Here is a 15,532-nt window from a genome sequence, read left to right on the forward strand (position 1 = left end):
GGGTCTGTTTCACATCCAGCCAGCTGTCTCCGTGCCACCGCGGGGTCGCTGCCGCGTCTGCCCCTCTGCTCCACAAACGTGTAATTCCTAAAGGATGAAGGAGGCCGGGGATTGTTCACAAATGGGACCAGTGTGGCCTTCCTGCCCTTCCCTCCTGGCCTCCATGGAGGGCTTACCCTTGGCACACGCCAGCACATAGATGCGTAAATAGGCCACAGTGAGGGGACCGCAGGACAGCCCCCTCTGTAGGCCACCAAAGGGCCGAGGCATGCCATGGGGGTGAGCCATAAGTCGTGCTCTTTGAGGATGGCTCAGTCTCTCTGAGGAGGTGACTTCTGAGCAGAGACAAGGAAATCATGATGCCGCACAAAGCAGCAGGCTGGAATGTTCCCCGCACTGGGCTGTGGGGAGATGCAGCCATGGTGAGATAAAGAGGAAGAGCATTGCAGCCAGAGTGAACGGTCTGGAATTAACAGGTTCCCCTGGGAACCTTTGCCTCTATCCCAGCAGCACTTATTTCTGCATAAAGCGACACTCGTGGGGATCAGGTCAGTAAAGGGGCTTTGATTTGGATGCCTTTCCCCCACTCCTTTGGGGGCATCTCGGATTCACACCAGGCAGCCGGCGGAGCTTCGTTATGACTGAGTTACCCCCGGGTTCCTGGAGGAGGGGCCCCCAGATGGTCTGAGACCCGGTGAGGTACTCAGACAGCAAGCTCTGTGATCTCCCGCACTGGCTGTCTCAGCTCTTTGTCCTTTAATTCGCATGCACACATTGAAACCATGGAGGGAGAGTAACACCTCGATTTAATCTGACACCACTTCTATTTCCTCACCCTCACTGCCCCCCCCACCCTAGACTTTAACACACTGTAAATAAAAGGTTATCCTCGGTGTATTTGTTCATATATAAATGTATTTACTCCTTTCTTCCTCTGTGGGTTTAAGTTTCTTTGGCGGTCTGGAGAGTTTGGTTTAATTAGTTTTATTGACCTTCCCGGCCTGAAGGGGTCCTTTGTAAGGGAAATTTCTTACTCTGTCAATTAATGAAACACCACCAACCACCAACGCAGAGGTGAGTCATGCCCCACCCACTGCTCCTGTGGTTTGTGTGAGGGACCCTCTGAACTTTCTGCCTGCTGGCTTTTCTCTGTGTTAGCAACGTGTTTTTCTCTGTGTTAGTCCTGGTTAAACGTAAGACCAAAAGGCTTTGGAGCCCCCCCCCCCCCCTCCCCACGCATTCTGCTCCTTTTCACCCCCGCCCCCAGGAACCCCACACTCTCCCCACTGCTAACCCCATGATGGCTCTGGACTCCCTCGGTTCAACCTAAATTTCCACTTGGAAAGCTATCTCTGTTCTTGGAATGGAGGGGGTTCTTGGTGGAGGGGCGGGTGGCTGCCACCTTGCAGCCAAGTGCAGCCCCTCCCTCTTCAGCCCTTGGTGGGGCCTGACCTCACCTGCCCGCACCTCCGGGGCAGATGATGCAGTGGTTCAGCGCATCCGGACCTCCCACCCGTTTCTGCACGGGCTGTAAATACATACCCTGATCTCCTCCTATCAGGCCTTCTAGAATGAATCACCTGTCCCGCAAACAGACCTGCACAGCTAAGAGTGCCTTCTTCAGGGATTTGGCCTCCAGGTGGTGTCATTCAAATTCTCTCGGGGCCAGCAAAGCGGTCACACCTTTGTAATCCCCCAGGACTCTGCCAAACCACAGACCTGCCCTTTCTGTGAAGCATGAGTCTTCTGGCCTCTTTTAAAACTATTGGTTTGTCTTGTTCTTTAGTTTCTGCTTTCATCTGGGGCTCACAGATGCTTAATCACTTGGGAGCTTGGCTTATTCCTCTGAGCGGTAATTTATTTTACTGCCACTTTTTAATCTGTTATGCCCTTATTTTTCATACCCTTCCTGAGAAAGTCATCAGGCAAAAAGTGCTTTTTATTTGAACAACGGTCGGAGCATTTATCTTTGAGTTTCTGAAATTGTAGACTATTTCGCGGTGTCCTCCTTTGTCTGTGTTGCATGTTTGTTTTTCATTCAGGCTGTGCCGGCTTCTCATGATAGGTGGCATTTGTTGTTGTTGACTTTGGAAAAAGCTGTAAACTGGGCATCTTCTTCACATGTGGGCAGTATTTCTGTAAAGTCGCTTTAATGTTCAGAGTGTGAGTTGTGTCCATTTAAATGAAGATGTATGTAGACATCATGAAATTGCCAGTTAAAAGCCTTTTTTGGTAGGAACACTCTTGGCAGGCTTTTGTTTTTTAACAAGGAGGGATGGTTGGTGGCGACGAGAAGTTTTATTGGAAGAGGAGGGTGGTTCTCTTGGGGTCCATCCACCTGCCGGGGCGGGGTTGGCGGGAGCTTGTTGGATTCCTGTCTCCTCTCCTTTCTCTGAAGTGATGCTCCTCAAGTCAAGGACTGCTTGCTGCCTGGTGCCCTGAGTTGAATACAGAAATTGGGGGACACAGTGAGAACATGGAAACAGTGCACAGAATGATTTTTATGTCTGTTGAATCTCATAATAAATTTGAGTTTGTAGTTTATGTCTTTCATTTCACTCTTGCCCCCTACAGTAATTATCTTATAAAAAACAGTCGTTTGTGGTGGCCCGAAAGTCTAAGGGGTGAAAAAGACCCAAGTGCAAAACAGATAGTTTGAAAAGCACCCTTCTTAAGTCTCTCAATCAGACTGCCCCCCATCTGATCCTCCTGGAAGGTGATTCATCTGGGCTTGGTGGCTGTCCCAGCTCATACTTCTGTTCACTTGTCTTGTATACAGTCAGTTGATTACAAAAAGGGGTATATAAAAAAAAAAAAGGGCAGCGTTCTTTGTTCCTCATGACACTGGAATGGGGCATTGTTTTATTCCCTTACCATTTACGACATTTGGGATTTCTCTTAGTCATTTACCTTTCCACCAGTACTTTGCTGTGTGGCTGTTTCCCTTTGGTGGTTTTGTGTGCTCTGAAGTGCTCCTATTAGGTGTGCCATTGGGAGATTTTAAGGACAGTGGGTTGTTGCCCAGTTAGTAAGCAGCGATCATGCTGTTTCCCCTTTGATGAGATGTTGCTTTGTTTCAGGAGTATGACCTGTTATTCAGGAGTGTTTTGATGTTGTAACGGAGGCAAACATTGAGTCTGGGCAAGGCACAGGGGAGGGTAAACCTTTTTTTTGTTTGTTTTTGACTTTTTAGGGCCATACCCGCAGCATACGGAAGTCCCAGGCTAGGGGTCGATTCAGAGCTACAGCTGCCGGCCACAGCAACACGGGATCCGAGTGTCATCTGCGACCTACAGCACAGCTCACAGCAATGCTGGATCCTTATCCCACTGAGCAAGGCCAGGGATCAAATCTGAGTCCTCATGGATGCCAGTTGGGTGTGTTCACGGCTGAGCCACGACAGGAACTCCAAGAGTAAACGGAAAGGAGCTACATTTTAAAAAGTAGGGTGTGTGCGTGTGTGTGGTTATTTTGTTAAATACCGGAGTGCTGACTTAAGATATTAAGGTATCTTGAGCATCAGCAGCTGAAGCTACGCTTATTATGTTACATCATCCCAAGGCTAGTTGAGGGAAGACTTCCTCTTCGAGCTTTCGGAGTATAAATGTCCGTAATACTCAAAGCAGCCTTGAGTTGGGGTGGCATCCGCAGTCACACGCAGTGATGGACTCCACTTTCGGGGTCCTAATCAGATCGATTTAAAATCCTGAGTCATGGGGCTGCTTTTTGGTTCTTGTTTCTCCTCAGATGTTTCTCGAACATCGTTATGAGCAGGGTCGGAGAGATGGGTTTAACGTAGGATACACATAGGTTCACACCCTCAAAGGTGCTTACTTTCCATTAGGCATTGAGAGCTGGAAAATTCGAGGAAGAGCTAATAGGAGGCAATTTATGATAAAGGTCAAGTCAGTTATACAGAAGGTCAGCATACTCAGGCAGAGCAGGGAAAACTACTCTTTGGCTCCGGCATTAGGAAGGAAGTAGAGAAACCGATCCAGGATTCATTAGGATTCAAATTAATAGAACGTCTGACATGTAAAATTGTGTACATGAACCATGTCTGGTTAAGGAGATCTAAGTTGTGATTTGTAGACACTGAGTGGGGAAGTTAGGGGTCGGTCGCTATGTAGGATGATAGGAAAGAGACCTGAAATGAGTTTAGGGCAAGTGTTTAGAATCCCTGAGTGAAGAGTTTGGACTTTGCGTGTAGGCAGAGGGGGTAACCCATCATTGGGTAGTGAAGGGGGGGTTTGAACAGACAAGTGAAAAAGGCTTTTCCACCCCCCCTTCATTTCAAGCTTTAGTTAGCGTAGTGAATTTGTGTGGCTGAATTGGAGTCAGAGGGGGGTGGGGGGGGGGGGGGAGACCACGTCACCTGGGAGGTCCAAGGGACAGGCCAGGGCAGACCTGGGTGGACACAAATACGAAGGCACCTGTGCTTGTGTTGTGACAGTATCATTTTAGAGTGGAGAATGCTGAATAAAAACGGCATCTGATTGGCGTTTTCTCATCACGGTGGGCTAAAAGTGCAAAAGCCATCAATCCCATGTCATCCAGGACTGTGTGCTGTTTTGGAAATACCCAGGCACACCTGTGATTTGGGCACAGGTATGAGCCTTATATGCACACGTGCACACAGGCTCGCGGTGTATATTTTGTATCAGTGTGTAGAACATAACCCTTTAAGCAAATTGATTGCCCTTTAAAGCAGGCTCATGCTTTATGAGAGTGTGAGAGAGATACAGATCCTTAATTAGAAAGAGTTTGCTTGAAATAGGCTGTCCCTCTTCCCTTTTGTGTCATGGTCTTAAGGCCGCACGTAGATCCAGGTCTTCTAATCTCTGCTTAATTTTGTTTTAATTTTCCTTTGCGTTCACAGGCCCAGGCTGCAAGCACAAAGGAAGTTCGCTCAATCCCAGCCGAATAGTCCCAGCACAACTCCAGTAAAGATAGTGGAGCCATTGCTACCCCCTCCAGCTACTCAAATCTCTGACCTCTCTAAAAGGAAGCCTAAGACAGAAGATTTTCTTACCTTTCTCTGCCTTCGAGGTAAGACAGTTTCCAGTTTGGGGAGAGCAGCCTGGTTGAAAGAAAAGGTACAAGGCTGTCCCCAGGGCTCTCTGTGGGCATGGTCTCTGCTCCACACATCTGTGAATTCCCAGCCTGATGGGAGGGAGGGAGGGAGGGAGAGGGGAAAGTGAGAAATTTCACCAGGTATTGAGCCTCTTGCCTTCTCTTTTGGTTTGACTCTTGAATTCTCTTTCTTGGCCTCTGAGCACACAGTGTCACCGTGAAAGTTGTAATTTTCATAATTACGCATCCTTTTAGGACGCCCACCATCCCATCACACATGTGCTTGGCTAATGTGGCCTTTTTTTGGAGGGTCGGCGGGGGGAAGTCGGGGGAGTTGTGGATGGGTACAAAGTCCCATGGTCAAGCTTCCTGAGGTCTGGAAATGCGCCCCTGCTGACTGAGGGTCCGTTCCCCTTCCCTGCTCTTCTGCTTGAGGAAGAATAACCGTGCCTTCTAAGTATGGTCAACAGTGGAAATACTGGTCTGTACATATGCACAGGCCCAAGGTGCTGGTGGGGATGCAGCTCTGGTATGAAGGATGGGTTTGGCCTTACCTGGCTCACTTTGGGGAGAGTGTTTGCTCTGGGAACTAAGTGAGGGAAGGACACAAAAGATGGTGAAAGAAGTTGAGGCCTCTGCGCAGCCCCCTCCCCTCCCCGCCGCCTTTTTTTTTTTTTTTTTTTTCCTCTTTTGGCAGGAGCATCTCGGAAGTGAGTCTTGGTTCCTCTCCCTGTGCCCTGTTTGGGGCACAAAATTTCAGTCTGTCCTATGATGGATAATGCCCATGGCGACCACTAGGATTAGGGTGGGTCTGTCAGGCGTCTCCACTGTATGCCGAGCCTTTTTCGGCCTTTGTAATTTATAAGTATTTCATGGGGAGGCTCTTTGAAACTCTGTATTCCATTTCTTCATGAAACTCGATTGACTGATTTGTTGGTATCTGTAGGGACTCACTTCCTGTCTTCTTCAAAGGGCTGTCATCTGTCACTGTCGTTTATTTTGATGTTTCAGATGGGACACTCTTCCCGCGGGCTCTCTTGCCCTTTGACATGTCCCTGCTGTCCTTCCTTCCCGCTCCCCGGCACAGCACCATGTCCAGGCTCATGCAGAACAGTCCCTCGCTCTGCACTGGACGCAGCCCTTTCTCTGGGGAGCCTGGGACACAGCTGCTCTTTGGAAGCTAGGATCACGGGCGTGAGGTGTGCTCATAGCTATTGGAGTGGAAATGGGGTGTGTGTGTGTGTGTACACTAGCAAAGGCATGGATGTGCACATGGACACACGTGCTCACTTAGTGTGTATAGCTGTGTCTCTGGGTCTTTTAAAATCCAGTACCTTGAGTTTTAGTTTAGCCCTAAGGGGTTTCCTTCTGGTTTTCTTTTTTTTCTGTATCAGACTTAGGAATGCTGGCTCCAGGTATCTGTGATGTGTTTATTTGATCCATCTTTTCCAGTGGGCCACCCTTCCTCCAACGGCGCCCCGGTTCTGACTTTGGTCCTTTCCCCGGGGCGGGCTGCCCCTGTGTGAACCCTGCTCTGGCTCTCGCACCCCACTCAGGCCTCCTTCCTCACGCTACACCTGCCCCCCAGTGCCTGCCAGTTAGCTTTAGGACTGACGGGCTGGGGAAGAGCAAATGAAGGGCCGAGCTTCCTGTTCACTGTTACAGGCTATTGCTAGTCCTCTCCCAAGACATCGAGGAGGAGAATGTTGTTTCAGTGTGGATCCCTTGGCCTTCCCCAAAGGGGGATGGGGTGGCCGGCCTCCTACTGGCATCTCCCTTGGCTTTGCCGCGGCTCCTTGCCAGTCTAGTGATCCTCGATGGGTGGAGGGGGAGAGGGTTAGCTGTGAAGGCTGAGAAGGACCAGCAGGGCGTGAGGCTGCGAGGGTGTGGTGTCCTGAGGGAGGGACCAGCTGCTCAGAGGAAGGAGTTTGAGCCAGAGGGATCTGTATCTTTCAAGGGTCAAGGGTGGAGCTCAGGTAAATAATTAAAGCTCAGCGTGGGTCACACTCTCCTTTTGTGTCTTTTTAATGCCCCTGGGGCCAGGCCTTATTAACTCTTGGCTCTAGGGAGATTCCCTGATCTTGTTCTATTAAGATATCAGGAAACTGTCTTACTGATTATGGAATTGAGTTATGAAAGTTTTTTTTCCCTGTTGGCTGGGTGTGGCTTTTAGAGAGGAATTTGTGTTGTTGTATACCTACATATGCATTACTTCCTAAAATCATATTTTCTGTGGTTTTGGGTGACTTGGAGTGGACCCTACTAGAAGAAGCACGCTTACCGCTCAGGTGAATGGCACCTGGGGAGAACATTACCTCCCGCCCAGCTCTCACTCGAGACGCAAGAGAAGCGTGTCTTTTCACAGACACAGTTTCTTTGACTTGTCAGATGGACCAAAGGTTTCAATAAGTGAAACCTAAGAGATGGTTAAAATGATGTGAAAAAAATGCCCTGCGGCTTGGAAGGTTATTCTGACGTTTATGAGCCGGGCAATAAAATAGTTTTTGTTATTTGTTTCTATTTCTTTAAGATTTTTATTTTTTCTGTTATAGTTGATTTACAGTGTTCTATCAATTTCTGCAGTACAGCAAGGTGAACCAGTCATATGTGTGTGTGTATACATAGGCACACACACATTCTTTTTCTCATATTATCTCCATCATATTCCATCACCAGTGACTAGATAGAGTCCTCTGTGCAATACAGCAGGATGTTACTCATTTTTAAATGATATGTGATGGGGTTTTGACACAGCACATTGCATTCTCGTACTCCTTTTCTGTTCTTTTAAATCTAAGGTATTCAAAGTGTTGGGGCATCTTTATTTATTTTTTTTGTTTTGTTTTATATTTTGTTCTTTTTTGGCCTTACCCATGGTATGTGGAAGTTTCCAGGCCAGGGATTGAGCCTGCACCACAGTAGCAACCTGAACTTTGCAGTGACAAGGCTGGATCCTTAACCTGTGAACTCTGAGATCTCTTTCTTTTAGAAACCATGGCTTGGAGTTCCTGTCATGGCTCCGTGGTAACGAACCCAACTAGGATCCATGAGGACACAGGTTCGATCCCTGGCCTTGCTCAGTGGGTTAAGAACCTGGCGTTGGTGTGAGCTGTGGTGTAGGTTGAAGATGAGGTTCAGATCCAACATTGCTGTGGCTGTGGCATAGGCTGGCAGCTATAGCTCTGATTTGACCCCTAGCCTGGGAACTTCCATATGTTGCAGGTGCAGCCCTAGAAAGACAAATAAGATAAAATGAAATAAAATAAAAACCATGGCTTTGTGAGGTCAGGTATGTTCATCTGACATGGCATTTCTGAAAGTGCCAAATGATCAGTAATTCACTAAGTAGTGTACAGTCCTGGAAATGTGATGGCTTTGGTGGCATTAGATGGCATATTTTAATATACAATTGCTTAAGCTAATTAAAACTCCTATTTTGAAGTGTACAAGGGTTAAATAGATGATTCCTGTTGTAGTGGCTGTTTAATAATTTTCTTTCAATTTCCACTGAAGAAAAATGAGATGTTAAACTTTTTTAGCGTTAAAAGTATTTCATGTTCCTCTAGGGAAGATCAGCAGAAAGAATGAAGAAACAGACTCCCCCAAATAAAAATCCCCTTTGTCCAGTCTCCCAGAGGCAATCACTGTGTGCCATCTCCTTAGTGAAAATATTACTAAGCCGTCTCTGGGCATAATCAGACAGACAGAAAGACACTCCTCTTCCCCAGTGGAATTGCATTACCTTTTTATTTTTGCACACTGCTTTTCCTGTTACACAGAGTCATATAAATGCCCTCTCCCTGTTGTACATGTCTCGTTTATCTAATTCTTTGTTTATATGTACATTATTTCTAACTCTGGATATCGAGTGCTGGTGACACCTGTCCTCACTTAAGTCTTGGCCTTATCTGGAATCTTCACAGGCAGAGCTGACAGGTGGGAATTGGGTTCACATTTTCATACCTGCATCCTCGTTCTTTCCTCATTTTTGTGGCAGGTTCCAAGCAAAACAGAGCTTGTCTGAACCCCAAACTTTAGGTTCGGCTTCTAGAGCCCAGTCACTCCATCACCGCTGGGTGACGCAGGCACTGTTTGGGTAAAGAAGGCAGTCTTGCTAAGCTCAGTATGGGTAGGAACGGAAGCCTGGCTCCAGACACCATAAAGGAATCAAGCACCTGGCTGTGATGTTTGATGCCAAGGATTATAGATCATTCTTTTCTTCAGTCCCCAGTTATTACCATAATAGTCTCAGCGGTCATTTGGAATATGAACGAGAATAACTCTGGAGGCTGAGGGCAAGATAGCAGTGGGGTTCATTAAGCCTCGGTGTGGTTATCCATTGGTGACACCCGGTGGGCCGAGACCCAATCTTCTCCCCACAACTCTCTTATCCCAGTGAAAACCTGGGATGGGTGCAAAAACTGTACTGTTAATAATTCTGGGATTACCGTGTACATGTCAACACACCAGCCAGTCATTCAGGGATAAGAAGCTTTAGAGATTTTAAAAAAATCTGTTTGAAGGCACGCAGAGACCTTTCTGTTAAGTTTGGCAGGGCTCTCCCTTCTCCTTTTTAATATCATGACCTAAAATCTCCAAAGGAAAGCAAGAGTTTACAGTGCAGACGGCCGGAAGTGTTTGCCTGCGGTGTATTTATCTTTAAATGGCTGCTTTGAAGCACCCCCCCCCCCCCAAAATCTCCTGCCAGAGGCATAATTAACATCCTTCCTGGGTATGGGCCTCGGGGAGGAGGGAAGGGGCGTGCCCCCTGTGGCCTGGCGAATCGTACTGCCCCTGCATTTTCTGTCACTGGTCTCGTATTCTTAATGAGTTCTGTCGTCTTCTCTTTGTTCTGACTATGATTATTAGCAGATAAAAAAGCCTAATCTAGTAGAGCAGTGGTAGGTTAAATGATTCTCTTATTTATGTTTTTCTCTTTATGAGGCACTGCAAACAAGGGGCACCCCAAAGGGGATTCCTGAAAATACACCTACTCGTGATTCTTCCTTCTGACCGTGGGTCACAGTCCCGCGTCACAGTGGCCAAAGAAGAGCCCTGTTTTGGAGGAATTACCCTCTCGGTGGGGCCAAGCAGTGCTTTCTGCTTGGAGACTGCTTTCCTTTTGTTTCTCAAGTCTTAGAATCTTCAGTGATCTGCTGCCATTCAGTTGCCAGCTTATTCAGCAAGCCTTTATTGCACCCTTTGTATGTGTTAGCTAGACACCTAGAAAACAGCTTAGGAACCGGAAAGCATTGTCGGTGTGCTGGGTGCAGCAGACCCTAAACACATGCCAAGGCCAGGGTAGAGGGAACCCGTGGGGAGCAGGAAGGAGACATCGCTCTGTGCCGGACCCTCTGGGCTGGCCTCGGGCAGGACGGGACCTGGGAGCTGGCTTTGTGGAAAGCGAAAGTTCTGCAGCAGCCCCTGCCACGGCCGGCGGGGTGTTGGGCTTGTGGCTTGGAGGCCCCTTGTTAAAGCAGGGAGGTCAGATGTGGCAGGTTGTCTGGACCCTGGGCTGGATGTTAGGACGTCCTTCCCTGAGGTTTTTCAGCTGAGACACGTAGTGAGTAAGATGATCCTGGCAGCATCGGACAGTGGCCCCAGGACACCTATCCCGCAGGTTACTGTAGGGATACAGGCGGATGGTGAGTGATTCTGGGGCATCTTGGGCAGGTGACTTAAAGCATTCTCAGCCCAAGTGCCCTCATTAGCAAAATGGGTATGTGGTTAGCACACAGTTGCCGTGGAATTAATTCTCGGATACGAGACGGGCCGGATGCTGCATGTAGCCATCACTGTGGGCTTAACCTACTTAACTTCTACCCATCAAATTTAGGCGGAAGAAAAGGGAGAGGAGCCGCCTTCTGTCTGAAATTGGCGGGGGCGGGGAGGGGCGATCTGAAATCGAGCCGAGTTGAATGCTTGTGCTTGAAAGACAGCCCACCCGTGGAATTTGCTCTGAAGGCCGTTGCCGGTGTTATCACCAAGGAGCACATATTTTGACCAGGACTGGCACTGGGTACTGAGTAAGTTCTAAGTAGGGCAAATGTAGAAGCCTGGGGGGTGATTGAGAGGTCACAGAATGAAAGGGGATTAACCTGCTAGAAAGGAGTTAAGTAATCCTCCAATTGCGGGGAACATGGTGGCTCTCGCAGTGAACTTCCTGAGTGAAGTGGGAGCGCTCTACGTACCTGAACCCTTGGGGGAGGAAGGCCCCCTGGCACAGTGGTACACACCTTCTTTTTGGGGGATCCTTTTGAGAGGTGTCGCATCTGAATTTTTGAGAGTGGTAACAAGACAGGTGTAAAAGAGGTACTCTCACTGCCTCGAGATCGCACTGGCTACCCTCCCTTTTCTCCAGGTCAGACAGGCCTTATGTTCCTTGTTCGCTTGGTTTTCCAGTAGAGTCCGTGTTCCTTGGCTGAGTTGTGCTGAGCAGGCAATTTATTTGCCAGGATAGTTTATCAGACTAGTTATAAAGAAATATGAAACCACTGAATCCTTAAGCACCAAGCAGGAGAAGGATGGATCCCCTTTAATTGCTCTGTGACCTCGATCAGTGGTTAAGACTCTAAGACATTTTGCTCAGAGGGCTGGCCCGGCTCCAGGCTAGCTGGCCTCTGACCAGGCTTTGCTGTCCCTGAAGCAGGCACCCTTCTGCCCCTGGCTAGTGGCTGCTGGCGTGGATTCAGCATCCTTCTCACCATGGCCTTTGGCCTTCCCCTTAGTTTCTGGAGATTCCCTTAGTATTTCTTGGCCTTTCTGAAATCTGTTTAGAGAAGGTATATGGGGGGAAACACCTGGAAATAGGGGGAGTCCTGTTTTGTTTGTTGAGCACCTTACTGGCAACCGACAGCACTAAAGCCATAAATATCTGTGTCCCAAAGGCATAGTGTCCCTTCCCCCTGTATTTATGTCTCTGTTAGGATTTGTGGATGCTTTCACGGTGGAGAGAGCACAGACTTTGGTGTTCAGATAGCATCTGTGTGGCTGTGATGAAGTTATTTCTGACTTTTTAACTTTTTTATTTTTTTTTGTCTTTTTAGGACTGCACGTGCAGCATGTGGAGGTTCCCAGGCTAGGGGTTGAATCAGAGTTGTAGCCCCTGGGCTACACTACAGCCACAGCAGTGCGGGGTCCAAGCCGAATCTGTGACCTACACCACATCTCATAGCAATGCCAGATCCTTAACCCACTGAGCGAGGCCAGGGATCAAACCTGCAATCTCATGGATACTAGTCAGATTCCTTTCCACTGAGCCGCGATGGGAACTCCTGACTTTTTCTGCTTCTGCATGCAGTGGGTGGGTTGAGCCCACCGTGGCTACTGTGCATTCATTTACCGTGAGGTGTAAGAGACCTCATTGCATTTGATTGGATGTGTAATTTGTGTATGTTTCAAGCTGCGGTGCAGACAACATCATGGGACAGGTAGTGAGGAGATTATTCCAGCTCTTAATTAAACGTTCCTTTTTCCTTGCTGTCATTTGACATGTCAGGGGGGCTCTTGCAGAGGGAGCACATGCCCTGATGTGGGGCATTTCCTAAAGGTGGGGTCAGACCAGGCGCACCTGAGAGCAGGTCATGAAGGTGGGTGTGGGCTGCTGAGGTGACAGTCATGTCATCACTTCCTCTCTGTTCCTGAAAAAAGACTCATGGGCTGAAGCTTTCCGTCTCTCATAAGGCATCACTCTGCCACCTGTTTCTAGGTTCCAGAAATTCTAAATGTTGAGTTCATTTTGTTTCCATCCCTCCCCCATCCCCCCACCCCCGCCGCCTTCTTGTCACCAATCTGCTAACTTTCCTAAATGAGGCAAATAGAGAGGAAATCAGTTGCCTTTGCTCTTACCTGTGGAAAGGGACAGCCTGCTTTTATAGTTGTGAGTTTTTCGCTGCAGCCACGTATCAGCCTAATCATGGCACTGAAGTGTGGGTGTTTACAGTACAGCTTTTGCATGTGTACCTCACAGCCCCTGGGGTCACCACATTCCTTGTGTCTGAAGCCATTCAGGTCATTGTACAGACAGGTAAACTGAGCCTCCTGACAAGCGGGCCCAAGACTGCCGGGCTGAGGCTTCCTCCTGGATGTTTCAGTGATTGGTACGTTTTGGGGGTGCGTGTACAGAAAAGGAGAGCAGTCCCGGGGCAGGCGTTGTTGCCCAGGCTCCTCCTTAGCCCAGAAGGAATTGGCGCTCCTGTTGTGTTTGGCCATTGGCTGGATGGCTGTTCTTTGAGCCCTGCTGCTTGTGTCCACGGCGGTGCCAGGAATGACGTTAGCCAAGTGTTAAAATTGTCATGATACTAACTCGCCTTTTTTTTTTTTTTTTTTGGAAACAACCCAAATGTTTATTTTTATTTATTTTTTTTGGTCTTTATTTATTTTTTATTTTTACTGGGCAGAATACACTGTGAAAATTATCACAGTGTTATATTTATTTTTATTACTCAATGAATTTATTACATTTATAGTTGTACAATGATCACCACAATCCAGTTTTGTAAGATTTCCATCCCACAACCCTAGCACATCCCCCCACCCCCGCAAACTGTCCCCTTTAGAGACCATAAGTTTTTCAAGGTCTGTGAGTCAGTATCTGTTCTGCAAAGAAGTTCCGTCTGTCCTTTTTTCAGATTCCACATGTCAGTGAAAGCATTTGATGTTGGTGTCTCATTGTATGACTGACTTCACTCAGCATGATAATTTCTAGGTCCATCCATGTTGCTAAAAATGGTGGTATTTTGTTCTCTTTAATGGCTGAGTAATATTCCATTGTGTATATGTACCACATCTTCTTGATCCACTCCTCTGTTGATGGACATTTAGGTTGTTTCCATGTCTTGGCTATTGTAAATAGTGCTGCAATGAACATTGGAGTACATATGTCTTTTCGAGTCACGGTTTTCTCTGGATAGATACCCAGAAGTGGGATTGCTGGATCCAATGGTAGTTCTATGTTTAGTTTTCTGAGGACTCTCCATACTGCTTTCCAGAGTGGTTGCACCAGTTGACAATCCCACCAACAGTGTACTAGGGTTCCTTTGTCTCCACACCCTCTCCAGCACTTACTGTTTGTAGACTTTTGGATGATGGCCGTTCTGGCTGGTGTAAGGTGGTACCTCATCATGGTTTTGATTTGCATTTCTCTAATAATGCTAACTCACTTTTCTTTAGGACACATGATGATGATTTTCTATTGATATAATCGAGAAAAGCCATTTAAATCATGAATGTGTACCACCTTGAAGAAAGCATTGCATGGATACAGCACATCATCTTAGGGCATAGGGAAGTGGGCGAGGTTTGGGAAGTCCTGGTGTCAGTTCTTCTTCCCTGGTACATTTTATTTTTATTTTTTTTGTCTTTTCTAGGGCCGCACCGGTGGCATATGGAGGTTCCCAGGCTAGGCATCTAATCAGAGCTGTAGCCACCGGCCTGCACCACAGCTCACAGCAACGCCAGATCCCCAAGCCACTGAGCAAGGCCAGGGATCAAACCCACAACCTCATGGTTCCTATTCGGATTTGTTAACCACTGAGCCATGACAGGAACTCCTTCCCTGGTATATTTTAAAGGCCAACGAGGAAGAGATTGAGGTCGTCCTTCAGTGTGTTGGAGTCTTTTCACAGTCCCCAGGGCACTGGGCGTGTCCATGTGTGGGTGCATGCGTGTGCAGAGTGTGTGGCCATCTGGTGCGTTTGCGCTCCTGCTCCTCATACACAGTGGGGTTAATGGACCTCGGTAGTTGCACCCAGTTGCTTCTGTGACTCCAGTTTCAGGTTGGAACTCTCTGCTCTCTCCTCTTCTCCCCTCCCTGCCCCTCCCCTCTCAAAATCGGTAAATTCTATCCCTCTTGCCCTTCCCCACTCCCTACCAGCTCACTCTTGAAGTTTTGTTTTTCACTTTAGTGTGACAGTAGGCGCTGGTTCTTTCACTCTGTTCGTGTATCCTTACGATCAACCACTGAACACTCCAAATCAGGGGGCAGCCCAGGATTTATTAGGTTAAGCTACGGAGTTTGACTCCCAGCTAAGGGGCAGTGAGAGGGAATCCCTTTAGGGTCTTTCCAAATTGAGCTGAGCTATGTTTAGCTTGTTAAGATAAAGAACTGGTCGGGGAAGGAAAGATAATGAGAAAGAGGGCTTGTATGTGTACATGATTCATGAGAAGAATCCAATTTTATAGAAACCACAGCCCAAATTAGAGAAAGCAAGCTTTTGGATTAAAATGATTTCTGTTGTGGTTGTAACATACCACAGTTTGATTTTTGTCCAGATGAAAACATTTGGTTTTCACTTCAGTAAATATTATGGAGACATTGCCAGCTAATTCTGAAAAGTAATGAAATACGGCTTTGGCAAAGCGCAGATGCGTTCTGCACTCCGATTCCACCAACTGATCCAAGTTCAGATTTTTTTTTCACGTTTGCTAATGCGCTTGAATAATCAGGAGAGAAAAATCT

At 47.6% G+C, this 15,532-nt stretch overlaps 1 protein-coding gene across 11 annotated transcripts in view; it reads left to right on the forward strand.

The window, feature by feature from the left end:
- Positions 1-15,532, forward strand: part of JARID2 (jumonji and AT-rich interaction domain containing 2) — a 243,962-nt gene that overhangs the window by 180,727 nt on the left and 47,703 nt on the right. For all 11 annotated transcript variants that reach the window (XM_047796194.1, XM_047796204.1, XM_047796200.1 and 8 more), the window contains one exon: positions 4,880-5,049. In XM_047796194.1, the coding sequence (XP_047652150.1) occupies positions 4,880-5,049 (170 nt within the window). The remainder of the gene's footprint in view (positions 1-4,879; positions 5,050-15,532) is intronic.

Source organism: Phacochoerus africanus, chromosome 9 (assembly GCF_016906955.1).
Source record: "Phacochoerus africanus isolate WHEZ1 chromosome 9, ROS_Pafr_v1, whole genome shotgun sequence".
Lineage (NCBI taxonomy): Eukaryota > Metazoa > Chordata > Mammalia > Artiodactyla > Suidae > Phacochoerus > Phacochoerus africanus.